Source organism: Halichoeres trimaculatus, unplaced genomic scaffold, assembly GCF_033239565.1.
Source record: "Halichoeres trimaculatus isolate MK-OKI-2021-1 unplaced genomic scaffold, fHalTri1.1 fHalTri1_scaffold_1, whole genome shotgun sequence".
Taxonomy (NCBI): Eukaryota; Metazoa; Chordata; class Actinopteri; order Labriformes; family Labridae; genus Halichoeres; species Halichoeres trimaculatus.
In genome coordinates, this window is record NW_027437179.1 from 37,758,627 (window position 1) to 37,776,583 (window position 17,957).

General features: G+C 40.9%; 1 protein-coding gene across 1 annotated transcript in view; it reads left to right on the forward strand.

The window, feature by feature from the left end:
• The first annotated feature begins 7,350 nt into the window (after positions 1-7,350).
• ece1 (endothelin converting enzyme 1) overlaps positions 7,351-17,957 on the forward strand; it is a 35,969-nt gene continuing 25,362 nt past the window's right edge. Inside the window, exons 1-3 of the mRNA XM_074678630.1 lie at positions 7,351-8,011; positions 12,452-12,590; positions 17,590-17,802. Coding sequence (XP_074534731.1) covers positions 7,883-8,011; positions 12,452-12,590; positions 17,590-17,802 — 481 coding nt within the window. The 5' untranslated portion in view covers positions 7,351-7,882. The remainder of the gene's footprint in view (positions 8,012-12,451; positions 12,591-17,589; positions 17,803-17,957) is intronic.

The following is a 17,957-nucleotide window of genomic DNA, read 5'->3' on the forward strand; positions in this document are numbered from 1 at the left end:
TTAGCTATATGTTCTTACAGTTTCATGTTCCCACAGCTTTATGCTCCCATAGCTCTATGATCCCTCAGCCCTATGGTCTAACTATGGTGTAACAGCTCTATGTTCCCACAGCTCTATGTTCCCGCAGCTCCATGATCCAATTGCTCTATGTTCCCACATCTCCATGGTCTAACAGCTCTATATTCTCACAGCTCTATGTTCCCTTAAATGTATTTTCCCACAGCTCTATGTTCCCACAACTTTATGTTCCAACAGCTACATGTTCCCACAGCTCTATGGTTCCACAGTTTTATGTTACCACAGCTCCATAATCTTATAGCTCTATGTTCCCACAGCTCTATGTTCCCAGAGCCCCATGTTCCCACAGCTCCATGTTCCCACAGTATATGTTCCCACAGCTCTATGGTCCCACAGTTTTATGTTCCCACAGCTCTGTTTCCAAAGTTGTTTCTCAGTTTTTTAGACTATAAACTTTTTTGTTTTGCTGTTGTGACTAAATTTATTTTCAGAGTTCAATAAAGTACTTTTTTTCTATCCTCACACATTTTTTTTTTAGATTTTTCTTTTCTAAAATCTAGTGTTGTTGGTCTGACTCTGACTCTTAAATCTGAAAACTCTGCTTCAGCTGAAACCCTTTTTAATCAGCCAGTTTTATTTTTTTCTTGTAAGGATTGTGATGGTGAAGATTTCTGCTGCTGATGATAATAAGATCAAAATTAGTGATTCATTCATTTACTATACAGTGCTTCTAAAAAGTTGTGGGATAATTTGGGATTAAATTGACGGGAAATGTAGGAACACAAGACCTGATTTTGAAAAAGTCCTTGAAATGTGGGAACATAAGGCTGACTCCTCATATACAGCACACCCTGCTTGATTTTATTATGGCTAAGAGTTATTTAAACATCTGCATGATAAGCGTCACAGAGGTCTGTTTGTATTTCAGAAATATTTGCTGCCTTAGTCTCTTTAAAGTTAAATCATCCAGACAAGAGATAGTGACTCACAGAAATCTGTTGACTGTAAATCTTTCAGATCATGAGTTAGAGTCTTAACAGGTAGAGATGATCATGAGTAACAGTACACAGCTGCTTGTGTCACTGCAGTTTAAAAACAAACTCAGCATTCATGTGTGAAATCTTCAGGTGAGGTAATGATCGCTCAGGAGAAACAGTTTGTACCCGTTTAATCTTGTTGTGAGTATAAGCATGGCCATGTTTGATTTTGTCCCTTTGGCATTTCAGGAATGTTTTCCCAGCCTCAGCTTTCCCGATTGTGATTCACAAGAATGAATCGCTGGAAAGAGGAAGTTGTGTTTTATTGCGGTAACTGTTTGTGGGTTATCTGGATGTGACAGAAAAGTTAAGAGCCCGCTGACGGTGGAAAAGGAGAAGTAGAAGTGAGAATTCAACAGGAACATGATGAGGATGTTGAGCAGTTGTTTCTCTTCACACAGGAATTGAGGCTTTGATTGTCACTTGGATTGCTTTTGCAGTGTAGTCTTTAATTAGTGTCCCTTCTGTGGTCTGAAACCACATCAAGACATTGGAGCTCACTGGCTTCACATGGCGGTTTACAGAGCCGCCTTCCCTCAAATGCAAAATGTGTTTACTGCCAGCCAACGTCAAACAGGCCTGTAAATCACCTGCAACCTCCTTCCTTCCATTCAGGCCCGTCAGCTTCACTCTGTAACACAATTCCTCTTCTGTTACCCACTCCGTTCTCATTATCTCCTCCGAAATAAACTGTCAGACACCGCTCGACGTAGAACCAACGCAGCACCCAATCCCAAACACAAACACGCTCCGGTTATTCTTGGAGGAATGCCCCCCGCGCTACAAATAATCGTCTGGTTTGCAGGATCAGTGACGAATTACTGACGCATGTTTGTGGTTTTACAGCCTCACTCAAGGGCCGTGGCCTGGCGTCGGTTTCCAGGAACCGTGAGATTCTGACCCCTCACGCTGTCAGCTCTGCATTGGAAAGACATCTTCATACGCTCGGGGACACAATGGGAAATTTGCTGCAAAGTGTCCAGAGCTGACCTTGACCACAGACTATTATTATGCATCACTTTGTGTTTTTAAATGGCTCCCAATGGCCACGTATAGCGTGACTCTTTGAGCTTTGGCGCATCAACAGGAACTCCTCTGTAGGTTACACGTTTTACAGATGTTATCCAACAGATTTAAATCTGCACAATACTAGCGTGCTAGTGTTTACATGTGCTTTTTGTCGTGTGGAAAAGGAAACAGAACGGATGATGTTAGTCACCAAATATCAGTAACAGGAACAGGAAAGCAGGGCTGTGTCACCGAGCATAGATGAGGATTGGTTGAATCTGTGCGGCATTAAACGCTCGAGTACATCTGGAGACACCTCGGTGCCAGGAAAATGTTCGAGAACAGTGAATCTGTGCTGAGGAATTTCTGTGTGTGACAACAGCACAGCATGTGGCAGTGAAAACACAATCTGTTGCACCATACTTGGATCCAAAATAGACCACACGCCTCAATCAGAAAGGTTTTTGGTTGATTTATGGTCATTTTGTGTAAATAACTCCAGGTTTGGAAAAAGTTTGGGAGTTTGTGGTTGTTATTTTGTCACAAGTAGAATTAAATTTCCCCACTTGGTTTGACGCTTTATGGTTAAATCTCTTAATCATGTGTCCAACAGTTCAGAGTGTTTATTGGTCATTAATTGGGTAAATTAAATTCCCAAGTGCTATGTCTCTGTATCCACTACAGGGTCAGTTTTTCCCAAGAGAATGCAAATCCACTTAAGCCCTACTTCCTCCAAGCGGTTCAGTTTGGTTCGTCTTAGCAGAGCATGCATTTCGCAGCGTTTCCACTGACTAATCCCCAAATAACAGAGACAAGCCATCCCACTTTTTGGGACCCTGCCAGACTAAACTGATCCGATCCCTTATCACAAAGAAGACAACTTGCTGGATGTCTTCCATTGTTGCTCTTTGTTTACTTTGTCACGTTTTTCTTCTTCGCTGGATTTATTAGCAGGGTACACTTTGTCCTGCTGGCATCACGCTATTTTTTAACTGATGCAGCTATCAGCATCCAGCTTACCTTCTGTTGCTGGGTTAGCATGTCTAGCTCGTCCATCTTATTGGAGATAGATCTTACGTTCCCAATAATGATGGATGGAAGGACAGGTCCATGTCACCATTTCTTAGCTCACACCTGGAACCAGCACATCGTCCACACCTCCTTCTCCTCACCTTGTTAGGAAACATCAGGCCTTGCACCAGTTAGCATTGACATGCTAAAGGCATATGTAGGATCTCCAGACAAACACAGGAGCAAGAGTAGTAAAAATAGCACTAAAGACACAAAAAGTTTGGTGTCCATGGCCAACATTTGAGCCATACAAAGAAATTACCCACTCCAAATACAAAAATGAAGAAAAAGAGACAAAAAAATAAGAAACAGACAAAGAAGTCAGAGCTGCTGCAACAGGCAGCCATAACCAACAGGGTGACTCCACCAGTCAGAAATGCTAAAATTAACTGAATTTAACAGGAGCTTAAGTACTGTTTACACCTGGGGCAGCCATCTTTGATTGTAAACTTGGGGTGGCGTGAATCCCCCGACTTCCCAGTAGGAAGTTCCGACTTTAGGGGGTGTTTCGGTTAAAAGTTCCCCCTCAGAACTTCAAAATTTGGACTTCTGAGTACAAATGGAATGCTCTAAGAGTCACATCCTCATGACAGTGGGTGACGGTGCTCATGGGAGATGGAGTCTTTCTCCCAGAAAAACACCACAGATTCCCATGGTGTCATATCCAGATGTTTTTCGCTTTGAAAACTCTTTTTGGTCAGATTTATTTCATGAAATAGAAAAATACATTTAGTTATGCTTTTTAACAACATTTCAAAATGAAGTTGATCAGCTGAAATACCAGCCCAAAAGTTCAGTGGGTCTTTCCCTGGTTTCTTCCATTTTGTCTGTGCTCAGATAAACATTATACAAGGCCTCTGTGAGTCAAACTCAGCCAGACTAAAACATAAAGTTTCATTGTTTGGTTAAATGGAGCAGCTGTAGTCTATCGACTGAGCACAGCGTGTGGAGTAGAAAGTCACTCATCAATATCCCTGCTGGGCCATTTTGCCTTGAGCCATGGGTCAACCAGAGCCATTTGTGTAATTGAAAGTGCCCTAAAAACAATTTGTGTCCTCTTACTCACCCCCCTTCCTCCCCGCCTGTGCATCTATCTTAATCTCCTCTCACTTTTGCCCTCAGCCGTTGGTCCAAACAGCACTTTTATAAGCCATAATAGTTGTCCTCTGTCCCTGGATGCTGAGCTGAACAGAGCTTAAATCACAGCAGAACAGAAAGGTCACCGGTCGGGTCTCATTTGTTGTTTTTGCAGCAGGTTCCCTCTGCTTCTGGTGTCGCTGGCGCTGATTCACGGCATCTTGCCTCACAGAAAACAAGATTTAACAGGAATCTGTGCTCTTGGTTTGTTTGGAATCCCCTGGAATGCTCGCGGTGGGAATATGTTTTTGCTCCTCAGTGGCATGTTTATGCGAAACAAGTGGAAATTAAAATAAAACAAGGATCTGCGACTGGACTGCTTCCCGGTTAGGTTTATAATAAAACCTAATCTGTCTTTGTCAGGTAAACATTTATGTTCAGTCTCGGGTTTGTCTTGTGCGCAGTGGATGTTTACATGAAGAGATGCAAGCCAGAGCATGAAGAGGAGGGACTGAAAGCGGTCTGACACAACAACAGAGGCATTATTTGGCTGCTTGGACTGATATTTCTGCTGGCAGAAACACTGTGAGGATTCTTTCTTTTCACAGATACACTCACAGTGAGATGTGTTGAGAAACAAGTCTGGATTAGCTGCTTCTAATCAGCGTGACACACGGCTGAGTTATTCATTGTTTTAAATCATCGCTGCTGGAGTGTTAAAAATTACTCGTTTGGATGCCTCTGGAGTGCCTCCTGTCGCAGCTTCAAAACATTTTTTAAAATGGTTTTTTAACTAACTTTCATTTGTTTTAACCAAATTCACAAGTTCACCGTCTGACTTTGGTTTAACTCTAAATCTAAGTCCAGTCCTGGCCCATTACCTGCACCAGAAAACACTGACGAATAAATTCAGTTGCTGTCTAACAGTGGCTGTAGTGAAATATCTTTCAAGTATTTTGCGTGATAACTTCAAAACTTAGTAAATATCTGCTTTAGTTCCACGTCAGCAACTACCTCCTTGAGTCCTGTAGTTTCTTTTCGAAGTCTCTCAAAACTTTGGGTAATATTTGTTCAGCGCAACTAGGACAGAATAGGAACTTTTTTTGTCGCTTTATTGCATTTCATTAGTTTTTCTTGAAAACCAAAGGTTGGTGCGCGCTAGTTCGTAGCCATACAGCAAACCAATTTAGCTGTGTTAAATTAAGTTGTCATGATTGATTGATTACTGTTAGGGATGAGTACCAAACTAGGTACTTTTGTAGGTACTAACCAAAGTTTGTCAGAGGTACCGAGACCGATTTAAGTGAAATCCTTGTGAGGGAATGGGATGTAAACGCAGCATTGCAAGTTTATTTATTGAGAAATAAATATGTTAAATTTAAAAACTTTGGCAATTTATTATCAAAAAAGTTGATATTTATTACCACATAAACACAAAAGTACTGAAAACTGGTACCGCTGGGTATCAGTACCTTAGCGCTTCAAATGTGAAAAGCACCAATCCCTATCTAATGTATGAGTTTACATTTTAGCTTTTTAGACTGGCCTGCTTGTCAAAGTATATATTTCTGTTTAAACAAATTATGTTTATTATAACCTGATGGATTATACAAATCAGACGAAAAGAGAAAAAATAAAAGTAATTGCATTTTGCCACCAGACTGGTAGAGGGCAGTAAGTCAAAGACGACGGTCATTCAGCAAAAGTGAAACTGTAGTAGGAGACAGTTGAGGCTGCATCTTTATGTGTAGCACATAGACTGTATATAGAGTGGACAGCGTGGCTCCGTCATTTACCATTGTACAGTTTTGAAGCCAGAATTTGCTGTCACAGGAAGCAGTTGTCCAGCCAGAGTCTGTGCAGTAGAGACTGTGAGGGATTCTGGGAAAATCTGAGTGTCTTATTACTTCTTGGCTCTACCTCCCGACATATTTTACAGTCCCTGAAAAAAAATATACGAGAACAGCAGCTGTCAATCATCGTTAAACGTAAGGTAAAACCTCTAATAACTAATGAAAATGAAATTTAAAGGTGACGAGAGCTGGCGGCAAAGCTGTCGCCGGTCAAAGCTATTTCAAAAAGTCCTGTTGATGACTGTTCAAAGCTATTTAAGTTATTAGTAACAGTTATCAGCCCTGGTAATTTTCAGCCAGATCATTCAGCTCAGACATTTTGAAGCTTGTGATAAACAGACTGAAGAAAAACAAGAAGCTATAAAGTCAACAGAGCTTAAAATGATCACTGAGCAGCCAGTTCTTAACAGGAAGTAGCAAAACAACCAAATTCAAATATTTAGTGATTTATCTCATTTTGTATCAGCTCACTGCCTTGAAAATTCCCAGACCTACAACCTGTTGTTGTATGCCTGTGCATATGTTGTAAACACAGAGAAACAAAGAGCTGAGATGAATAGATCTGCACCATGCATCTGCCTTTTTCCAGTATTGGATGTAGCTTTTTGGGATCAGAATGTAACATTTACTCCAGAATAATGGTTTTATCTAAGCTTATTATAAGAAAATGGCTCAAAGTCAAGGTGTAAAGCATGTGGCTGTAACTCAAAGAACAAAAAGATGACAATCTATGGAGATACAGGAGGTTAACCTGAATTTTCTGCGTTAAATTAAATATTTTAATTATTAACACAAGTTCAGATTGGACTGTAACTCTTGTTGGGATTCATATTATTGGTTATTTGAGATATTCATGTGCAGGCTTTATGGACTGTTGAACAAAAAAATAAATGTGTGCGCGGTCATCCTTACATAACTTTTGGAATTGTCCTTTAACTCTTTTACTGCACGTTATTTTCGTAGAGTGCTGAAGACACACGTGTGTTTACTTTCTTTCTCTTTGTTTACATTTTTAATGTTTGCTCCACTCGTACAGCGTTTAAATGCAGCGTGTTTCTGTCTGTGTCCGTGCTCCTGTGGGTGAGGGGTTAAAGGGAGACACTTTGACTATCATGTAACGGTTTCCCAGGGCAGCAACTACAAACATTCAGTGAGAAGAGGAGGAGGAAGAGGAGGAGGAGGGTACGCTGTCCAGGCCCCTCCCCCGTTTAGCTCATGTCCTATTAGAAAAGACACTGGGTGTGAACTACAACTGTGAGGTTCCCACCCTGAGTCTAAGTGAAACCACATTGGTGAATGCCCTCACACACACACACACAAGCACTTCCACACACCCAACTATAGTCAAATCAGTTCTTCTTCCTGTTTTTCACTAGTTCCGTCGTCTTCTCTCGTGCCGTGTTTGGATAGCCGGGCTGAGGAGGAAGTCCTGGAAAAAGTTTGCCCAGGAAGAGCCACAAAAACTGTAGGAGAGGAGGAACCACAGGGAGATCTTACAGAGACTTTACGGGACAAGGGTTTTTCTGGTGTTGAGGCATTTGCCCTGTGGGTTATCAGGCAGACACCATGGGGGCTGTGAGTGGTGTCGTTTGGGTTGAGAGGAGCAGAAAGGTGACTCAGAAAGAGGAGGACTGACTGACACACTTTCTGAGTGTCAGCTCGGTACACTGAACCAGACAAACCAGATCCCTGCTGATGGATTTAAGAGGGAAACCCTACCCTGAAGCTGCTCAGACTGCTGACGAATAGACGTCACACACACTCACAGACAAACACCTCTCGCACACATGAGCTGGAGCTGGAGAGGAGCAGGGGAACATGGAAGCACTGAGAGAGTCTTTTCTGCATTTAACTTTTCAGATGTCAACGTATAAGAGAGCCACGCTGGACGAGGAAGACCTGGTGGACTCCGCCGGGGATGACATCTACCCATCTTCACCTATGCAGGTAAACATGCTGAGCTTTAACCTTTCAGTCTGCTTCTGATTTAAAGATCTCTCAGGGTTTCACGCCTCATAGAAATCAGAAGTTGTGTAACGTCAAAAAGCAGAATTAGGATTCAGCAGCAGCAGTTTAAATGAGTGTTATTAGCAGTGTTAGCTAATGCTAAATATGATCTGTTGTGAAACTTTTGTTTGTCAGCCTCAGTCTGAGGTGTGTGTTTGGTTTATGCAAAGGAGAATGTGTTCTGTTGACGAATGTTTTTGATATAATGTCAAGTCCTGTTCTTGTTAAAACACAGACCCATTAATTTAAGACAGAGCAGCCTGCTGAGCAGATGCTCCACTTCTGCAAGACTTCATTTAATTTACTAACAACAAAGTTTGTACACAGATTAGAGGAGGCTAAAAAGAAAAAGTCCCATCCAGAGACATTTCTTCTCCAGTCTGGTGATAAAAACTTGGATTTTTTGAGTTAAAAATGAGAAAAAATACCCAATAAATAGTTCTTATATTGCTTTCTGTGTCATCACACGGCAAAAATGAAATCTTATCAAGTGTTTTTGTCTTGTTTTAAGTCAAAATTGTCTCATTATACTCAATATAAGCCACATTTACCTCATCAGTCCAGAAAAAAATGTCCTTTTTCATGGTATTTCAAAACAAAAAGGAGGTCTGAATTGCTTGTAACAAGTAAATAAAATCTGCCAATGAAACAAGAAAAAATTGCTAGAAAATTTTCTTGACACTAGAATAATGTCTTAATCTTTTTTCTTGGCTTGTATTAAGTCTAAAAAGACATTTTCTACTGAAAATAAGACAAAAACACTTGATAAGATTTATTTTTTGGGGCTGACAGTGCCCACAACCTCAATTTCAAAGCACACTTGTACCAAAATAGTATTTTGAACGAAGAAAGGTTGTTTTAGACTCAAATTTGTTGAGATTGAGATTGTTGAGAGAATGTGTTGGAAAATAGTTGTTTATGAAAAAAGCTCCATCAAGCAAACAGCCATGTTTTAGTCTTTTCGATGAAGTTGTGTGTGACACGTAAAATACAAAGGCAGTGAGTCTCGAGATGCAACAATTTCTAATCTCCTGTATGAACTCAAAATTCTTCCATAAACTTCAGGATATGACCAAAAAACTGAAATCTTCTCAAGTGTTTTTGCCTTATTTTACGTAAAAATTGTCAAATCATACTCAATATGAGCAACACTGAACTTATCAGTCCAGAAAAATGTCTTATTTCAAGTTATTTAAAAACAAAAATTAGGTCTGAATTGCTTGTAACAAGTAAAAAAATCTGCCAATGGGGCAAGTAAAATTTGCAAGAAGATTTGCTTAAAACAAGAATAACCTCTTAATACAAGAAACTTTTCTCATGCTCTATTGGCAGATTTATTTTACGTGTTCCAAGCAATTCAGACCTCATTTTTGTCTTTAAATAACCTAAATAACAGAAAAACAGACAAAATCACTAGATTAAATTTCATTTTTTTGTAGTGCAGAAAGTAAGGACCTGTGTTTTTTGACATTGTTTTTGTAAAGACAAAATTTCAGAGCACACTTGTTATAAAATTATATTTGAAGACAGAAATGTTAGCTGGACTCAAGTGAACAAAGATTGTCTGGAGAATGAGTTGAAAAATTACCGTTTATGAAGAAGCTTTATCAAACGAACAGCCATTTTTTAGTCTTTTCGATGAAGTTATGTGTGATACATCAAAACACAAAGGCAGTGAGCCCAAACGTCTAATTAATCTCTAATCTCTTATATCTACAAAAAATTCTTCCATAAATTTTATGATCCAGCAAAAAAACTTAAATCATATCAAGTGTTTTTGTGTAATGTTAGGTAAAAATTAGTCTTATTAGACTCATCATGAGCCACATTCACCTGACCAGTCCAGAAAAATGTCTTGTTTCAAGTTATTTAAAGACAAAAATGAGATTTGAATTGCTTGTAACGATAAAAAAAAAAATGAAGAAATTTTTCTTAAAACTAGAATAATGTCTTGATACAAGTTACTTTTCTCTTGTTCCATTGGCAGATTTTTTAAACTTGTTACAAGTAATTCAGACCTTATTTTGTCTTTAAATAACTTGAAATAAGACATTTTTCTGGACAGTTCAGGCTAATGTGGCTCATATAAAGACAATAAAGTCATTTTCTACTGAATATAAGACTAAATCACTTGATAAGATTTCAGTTCTTTTGCAGTGTGTTACCAAGTTTTATAACAGTTTGACTATCAATGCAGTCAGAGTACAGAGTTGTTGTTACTGACATCATGTTAAAGGGTTTTTGGGGCCTCTCTGAGGTGGGACTGCTCTTGTGATGCCCCAGGGTAACGACAGACATAAAACAATAGTAAACAAACAAAAAAGAATTCCTGGCTCCCGGGCTAACAGTTGTCTCATGACAATTCAGCTTCCTTTAGATGAGACTGTTCTGAATCTCGCCGTATGCTTTGAGGACAGTAGAAAGAAAGTTTAACAGTTTTTAGCAGCAGCTCCAGACTTAGAGGAGAAAAGTCTCAGAAAAACAAGTCAAGTTACTTTTTCCTTTGCCATTGTTGTTGAGAAAGTTGATACCCCAAACCCCGCCTCCTCTTGATTTCAGTTAGTCTGTTGTGGAGATTTAACATTAAGGCCTCAGGTGGTTTTGAAGTTCTGAAAAGTAGAAATGTTGAACACAGAAACAGCTGAGGTGGTTTTGAATGCTGAAGAGGCTGAGAAATGATGAACAAGATAGATTTTGTGCATAAAAAAAGGCACAAGCAGCTCGTATAAAACTCTAACGACATGGACTTTTATCTCTCAAGAAAATAAAAGCTTTAGAATTTTAGGATGACAAGAAAAACAAGTTGAAGTGTCAAGAAAAGAACTGAGGAAACTGATGGCATCAATGCACATCTGCTCAAGACTTTTGAATATCATCAAACCACACTGAGCCATGCTACTTTATACTTTAGTGTGTACAACTCACATGGATTATGCTTTTTATATCCATCCAATAAACCATTTTATTGATCAATAACATTACAGAATAGTTACATAACAGCCAAATAAAAACAAACCCTACCTGTGCAGTGATCCAGGTGACAGATCACAAACATTAAGAGCTGCAGTATGATCCAGATTAGCCAGGAAGCAGAAATAACTTCAGGGAGAAAGTCTCTCAGCGCAGAGTGGTTGTTGTAAAGTTAATGTGCCCTGAAATTACCCTTTGGCAGAACCAGAGCAACTCTTACTTCAGCTAATCTCTGTGTTGTTTGGTTTTCAGTGATGCACAATTCCCTATTTAAACACCTCAAACAAAACAAAAGCTGGGTCCGACTTGTGTTTCTGTTGAGTCAAGTTTTTTCCCTGTGAGACCCTAAAAATCAGAGATGATTGACCTTCATTGATGATAAAATCACACTCAGGTCAAGATAGAAAATGGGACCTGAGTTGGTGCATGTTTGCATCACAAATTTTCGCTCAGTATTTGATTTGTAATTATACATAATGAAGATGCTTTAACCTCATCCTGCATTTATTGTTTCATTTAATGGTTTTTAGAGTATTTAAAGAGATTTTACCAGAGTAGCTTTATAAAAAACGATGGAAAGTGGATTTTAACTACTCAGGTCTGGCCTCAGAAAAACAGAGTCCAGGTCCAAACCACCCCGCACGCCTGATCTCCTGGGATTACGCAGCCACTGTGGCTTTGGCATTAGATTTGATCACATTAACTCTGACTGTTAAACTCTCGTTGGAGCTAATGGCTGTTAATCTGATCTTTATTCATACACTTCAGAGGTAATTGACTCCCACAGGATGTGAAGAGGTCTAAAGAGCCGGCATTCATCCACAGCGGGGCGTTTCTTAGGAGACTGACCAGAGTGTTAAATGTGGCCCCTGAGGGATTTGTGAGTGGCCTTTTGGACTCAGTCCTGGAGGAAATAAACTCCCCTGGCCGCCTTAAGAAACACTGTAATAATAATTTATTTTAGGAAACGTTTCATCACTGATGATGAAGTCAGGGCTGTTTCTAGCTCCTAAACCAGTTTTACAGCGTTTAAGGAGCTCTCTGTGTTTATTTCTGGACCTCCTGTTCCTCGTCATGTTCAGAAATGGTTCAACAGGATTTTTTTTTATCTTTCTTCCATCTCTGAGCCAAAAAGAAAAGTCCTTTATGAGAGCATGTTGAACGAGAAGCGAGGGAACAATGGAAGAATGCGTAACCTTTTCAGCCTGAGAGGTTTGAAGGCGCCGTCAACGAGAGGCCATTGTGCTTTGAAACTGAACCTGTCATCAAATATCTGAGGGGCTGTTCGACAACACACGACATTTTCCATGCTGTAATACTTCAGTTAGGTCACATTATGAAGACCTGACTGTTGAAATCACAACAAACTTTCTCCAGATGCTAAATGAATCTGTTATCCTGTGTTTTCAGGTGACGCTTCTGCAGAGCCGCGGCGCCACATGTTGGCCCGATCAGACGCAGAGAGAACGAAAGCTGCTGTTTCTGCTGTGTGTGGTGTCCGCCGGCTTGTTTGTGTCGCTCATCACAACCGGGATCTTCTACCAGCAGAGTGAGTCCTGTTTAAAGTTGTTTTTAAACTTGATGCTTTGTTGAGTCGCTGACAAGAAACACCTGCAAACACCCATGCAAAAATCAGCACAAACCCCCAACCAGACAAACCAGATAACCTGAAAAGCTCAGTAAAATCAAAACAAAGCAGCCTTTTCAATAAGAATAATTGTAAACAAAACAAAAGAAGAGAAGCTTGACGGATAGTTAGAAAAAAGTCTGGTATCACTCCTGTGTTTGTACAGTAAATATCAACGCCTGTTTGGATAGTTTCAGGATGGGAAGGAAACAAAATGGAGGTAACAGAATCCTCCTATCAGCTCCTCAGAGGCGCACAGATTAGACCGAAATGTCATGTGTTAAAAAAAACAACAGAAGGGAACTTTTCTTGTCCAAACAATGGTCTGAGGAGGTGTTTTTCTTTCCTTTGGACACAACCAGGCCACTCTTTTCCCTCTGTGTTCAGCCTCAGTGATGAGCCAAGCTAGGCTTGTTTTTTTGTTTTTTGTATCTATTTATGGTAAGTGGACTATGCGAGCAGTGGCATATGAGTTAGCTATCTTATCTTATCCAGTGCAGCCTCAGATCTTCAACTTTTCAACTTTTCTGACTTGCGGCGTCTCGCTATGTCTCTGTCATCTCACATCTTCTCCTCATATCTATGCTGATTCCATCCAAAGAGCACACCGCTCTCACCCACAGCAGTTTACGAGCATGATTTTAGCTGCGTTTCCACCAAGCAGTTCGGGTCGGTTCAGTACGGTTTGGGACGGTTTGGTACAGTTGAGCCTGATCCCGTTTGCGTTTCCACAGCAAACTGTGCCCTCTCATGGTAGGCGGCGTGTAAGCCGGATGCCGGAAGCCGCAGCTGTTAAACAATAGCGCGGTGCCGTAGCAGCTTGCTAAAACCCTACTAATAAATCCACTAAAGAAGAAAAACGTGACACAGTAAACAAAGAGCATAGATGGAAGACATGCAGCATTTCATCCTCTCTGTGATTGTCATGTAGCTCTTTGATACAAAGAACAATCAAGCTTTGTTTCAGAGAAGTCTGTGTGTCGTCTGGAGAAATACAGCCGCTGTCGGGGTAACTGACGATTCGTCCGAAGAATCAACGGTCTGCAGTGTTGTAACTCCACCTTCTGAGAGCGGATCGGTTCAGTTTAGCACCCATATGGAAGGGTCCCAAAAAAGTGGGACGGCTCGTCTCAGTTTTTAGGGATCCGTCCTGGGATGAGTCAGTGGAAACGCCGCAAAAAGTGCGCCGTACCAAGATGAAATGAATCGGTCTGCTTGGTGAAAACGCGGCTTTTGATTGGCAAGCTGTTTAAATGACAACAGTTTTTAGGGTGAAATACAAAAGTTTTGTTGCCTTTTAGGCTAGCGTTTACACAGAAATGGCATTTTAGCCAACCTAAAACGCAAACGTTTTCAGTGGAAACGACGTCACGCTCCACTCCGTGCGAGCACATACAACAGCACAACAGTACCATTGTTACGATCGTCGCAGACTACCATGTTGTGTTTGTGCTGCTCAATCTGCTGAATCTGGTGACTGTCTTTCAACAAAATGTGCATCTGTTGCTCCACTTCTGCTCTTAGCATTCACCAATACACCAGATGACCAGCTCAACTCTACTTTGGTGGAGATCGTCCAAAAGCTGCTTCTTGACAAGACAGTTACAGCACCACCCACAGGCCTGGCATGCTTACTACAGCGTTTTCAGTCCCTTACTGTTTCCGTATAAACTGCGTTTTAGCGTTTTTAGATGAAATGTTGTCATGTAAACAGGGCCTTTAGCCTCTTTGCTAACAGCTACTGGATTCCCGCCTGTCAGTTCAGTCAGTCATGCCCTCATATGGAAAAAACGTGTAAGTTAAATAACTATGAAAACAACAAGAAACAAAAAAAATATACCCACTGGAGTCAAGCTAATTTCCAGTGCTTCTGCATCCCGTCTCAATGGACTGCACTTTCTCACACTTCCACATTGGCTCCATACTAAAGACCGGAGGTTGGCAGTTGATTCGGAGGCACAAAGTTGAACACACAGCGGGAGCTCATCACACACACTTGGACATGCACGTACGCACAGCCTGCCTGCTTCACACAACGCGTACAGTGATACCATCTCACCTCTGTAACGTATCTGTTATCTGACTCTGGGACAACCTTACAAAGAGATAAATATAAAACTTTTGACTGACAGTATGAAGAGGGCTCAGTAACCCGTGTACAGAGAAGAAATGAAGTGTCCAGATGACAAAAAGACCCATGCACACCCACCGGCTGTTACCTCTGAATAAGCACGTATGTCTTAATTTATCATTCTAAAAAAAAACTGCAGGGCTGTGCTGTTTAATTCAGCGCATGTGGTTTATTTTCTTTTCAAACAAAAGCCCCACCTTCAGCCAAGCCGCCTAAAAACAACTTTCAATCTCTCCCCTGAGCTTCTTCATTATGGAAAGAGGCTTTATGGAATTAGCATCACATCCAGGCGGTGTCTCCTCCGTGCCGGCTTCCTCAAATCTACCCTGGGAAACTTAATGCCACTTCCTGCCATTCAGAGCCGCATGTCAGATCACACTTTGAAATAATAAAAGGAACAAGGATGAATTCTCAGAGGGCTACTAACCGCATCGCTGTTTGTGACTTCTGCTCTGTGTGTGTGTGTGTGTGTTCCTCCTAAGGGCGGATGGAGAAAGTCTTTACAGTAAGTCCAGGTTTAGAGGTGAGCCATCCCTGGAACTTTCCTCTGTTTCCTTACAGTAACTTCCACTTAAACACTTTCTTTGCTTTTCAGCAGCGCTTCCTGTTTTACAGCTTTTGTGTCTGGACTTTGTGAAGCAGCAGCCAACTTCTCCTAGCTGCCCGTCTGACAGCTTCCACTTACAGTGGGAAAAATAAGTCTTGAACACGTCAACTTTTTTCTCATCACATTTATTTACAAAGATGCAATTCAAACTAAATTTCTACCAAACATTAGTATTAACTCAAACAATCCACACCTGAAAAGAAATCACAACGTTCAGGTCCATAGATAATGATTATGTGGAATTAAGAGCGATAGCACAGGAAAAAAGTATTGAACACGCTAACTGAGACTCATCTAATACTTAGTGGAGAAGCCTTTGTTTGCAATGACAGCTTCCAGACGCTTTTTGTATGTTTGAACTAATGGCCCACACTGCTCAGGTGTGATTTTGGCCCATTCCTCTGCACAGATTGTCTTTAAATCTGGAATATTCTTTGGTGCCCTCTGGTGAACCCTTTTCTTTAGTTCTTTCCACAAATGTTCAGTTGGATTTAAGTCAGGTGATTGACTAGGCCATTCTAACAGATTGATTTTCTGTTTTTGAAACCATTTGAGAGTCAACTTTACCGTGTGCTTTGGATGGTTGTCCTGCTGGAAGGTCCAGCCACGTCTCATCTTCATCATCCTGGTGGATGGCAGCAGATTCATATCAAGGATTTCCCCATACATGGCTCCATTCATTACTCCGTCAATTATATGAAGTTTGCCAACACCATGAGATGAGAAACAACCCCATGCCATGATGCTTCCACCTCCAAACTTCACTGTTGGTGTAGTGTTTTTTGGGTGATGTGCAGAGCCATTTCTCCTCCAAACATGGTGTGTAGTATGACAGCCCAAAAGTTCAGTTTTGGTCTCATCTGACCAGACAACATTCTCCCAGTATTCTACAGGCTTGCCAAGATGCTATTCAGCAAACTTTAAACCAGCTTCAACATGCCTTTTCTTGAGGAATGGAGTCTTGTGGGCTGAGCATCCATAGAGGCCATGGCGGTGGAGTGCATTGCCTGTTGTTTTCTCTGTAACAATTGTACCTGCTGCCTCCAAGTCTCTCTGGAGCACTTTCAGGGTGGTCCTTGGCTCGTTGAGTACTCTTCTGACTATCTTTCTGACTCCCTGGTCAGACATCTTCAAGGAGCTTCTGTGCGTGGCCTGTTGATGGTAAGGTGGTGCTTCTTCCACTTGTGAATAATGGCTCCAACGGTGCTGACTGGAATATTCAGGTGCTTTGATATAAGTCTGTAACCAGTTCCATTCTGATGCTGAGCAACAATCAGGTTGTGAATGTCTTCAGAGAGCTCTTTGCCTTTACCCATCATGAGGTGTGTCGTATTTAACTGCTTGGTGAAAAAACGACCTCTTTTATAGGACCATCAATTTGCTCTAGCTCAGCTGATGTTGGTTTGCACTAATTGGAAGTTCAAATTATAATTACTGAGAGATTTCAGGTGGTATGGTGCATTTCCTTGCCAAAGTATACAGCCTTTCCATGGTGTGTTCAATACTTTTTTCTTGTGTTTTCGTATTTAATTCCACATAATCATTATTTATGGACCTGAACGTTGTGATTTCTTTTCATGTGCGGATTATTTGAGTTAATACCAATGTCTGGTAGAAATTTAGTTTGATTTGCAGCTTTGGAAATAAATGTAATGAGAAAAAGTTGACGCATTCAATACTTATTTCTCCACCGTGTACAGAAAATACTCCTCAGGCAGAAAGAGTCACATTTAGGTTGAGAAGTTATGCTGTTTTTCTGCCTGCTGGTCGGCTCTTCAAAACAGAACACAATGTCCAAATGAAACTAATGAATTCCTCCTGGTTACGCAGTCCTCATGTGTCTTTTTTCTACAATTAATCATCAAGTTATACAAGCAGACTTCCAAAGTTAAAGCCTCCAAAAAACATTTTCGACCTTCAATCTTCAGGTAATTATTTAAAAAGGATTTTTAAGAGGAGAAATATGCCCCTCAGCTTGTATATCTTGGCGGTCGCCCCATGTGAAATAACATTTTCCAGATGCTCTGAAGACTCATATGCACAGTTTGATGCCATGAAATAGTTTCAGATTATCCTCAGAAATCTTTTGTAGCAAGAGGTTCCCACATCAGAAACTTTTCAGAGCTGAGGGGTAAGAGTGAACTATCTGTGACTCTTTAAACCTCTGCTTCTCTCCTTCACAGCTCACCCCGGCCTGTGCCTCACCGAGCCGTGCATCACTGTGGCCAGCGTGGTGATGGGAGCTCTGGACCGCTCCGTGGACCCCTGCCATGACTTCTACAACTTTGCTTGCGGAGGCTGGATAAAGAAGAACCCCCTCCCTGAGGGCAAGTCTCGCTGGGGACCTTTCGGGGACCTCTGGGAGCACAACATGCAAGTGATGAAGCATTTACTAGGTGAGGGGCTAGATCCAGGGAAGCTGAGTGTTTTCAGCTTCTCTACTCGGTTAATCCACTATTATCCCAATTCCAACTCCGTTCATGCTGCAAATTTTTGTCTTATTTTTAAACAAGGAACTGAATTGAAAATGCACAGATAACAGATGAATAAT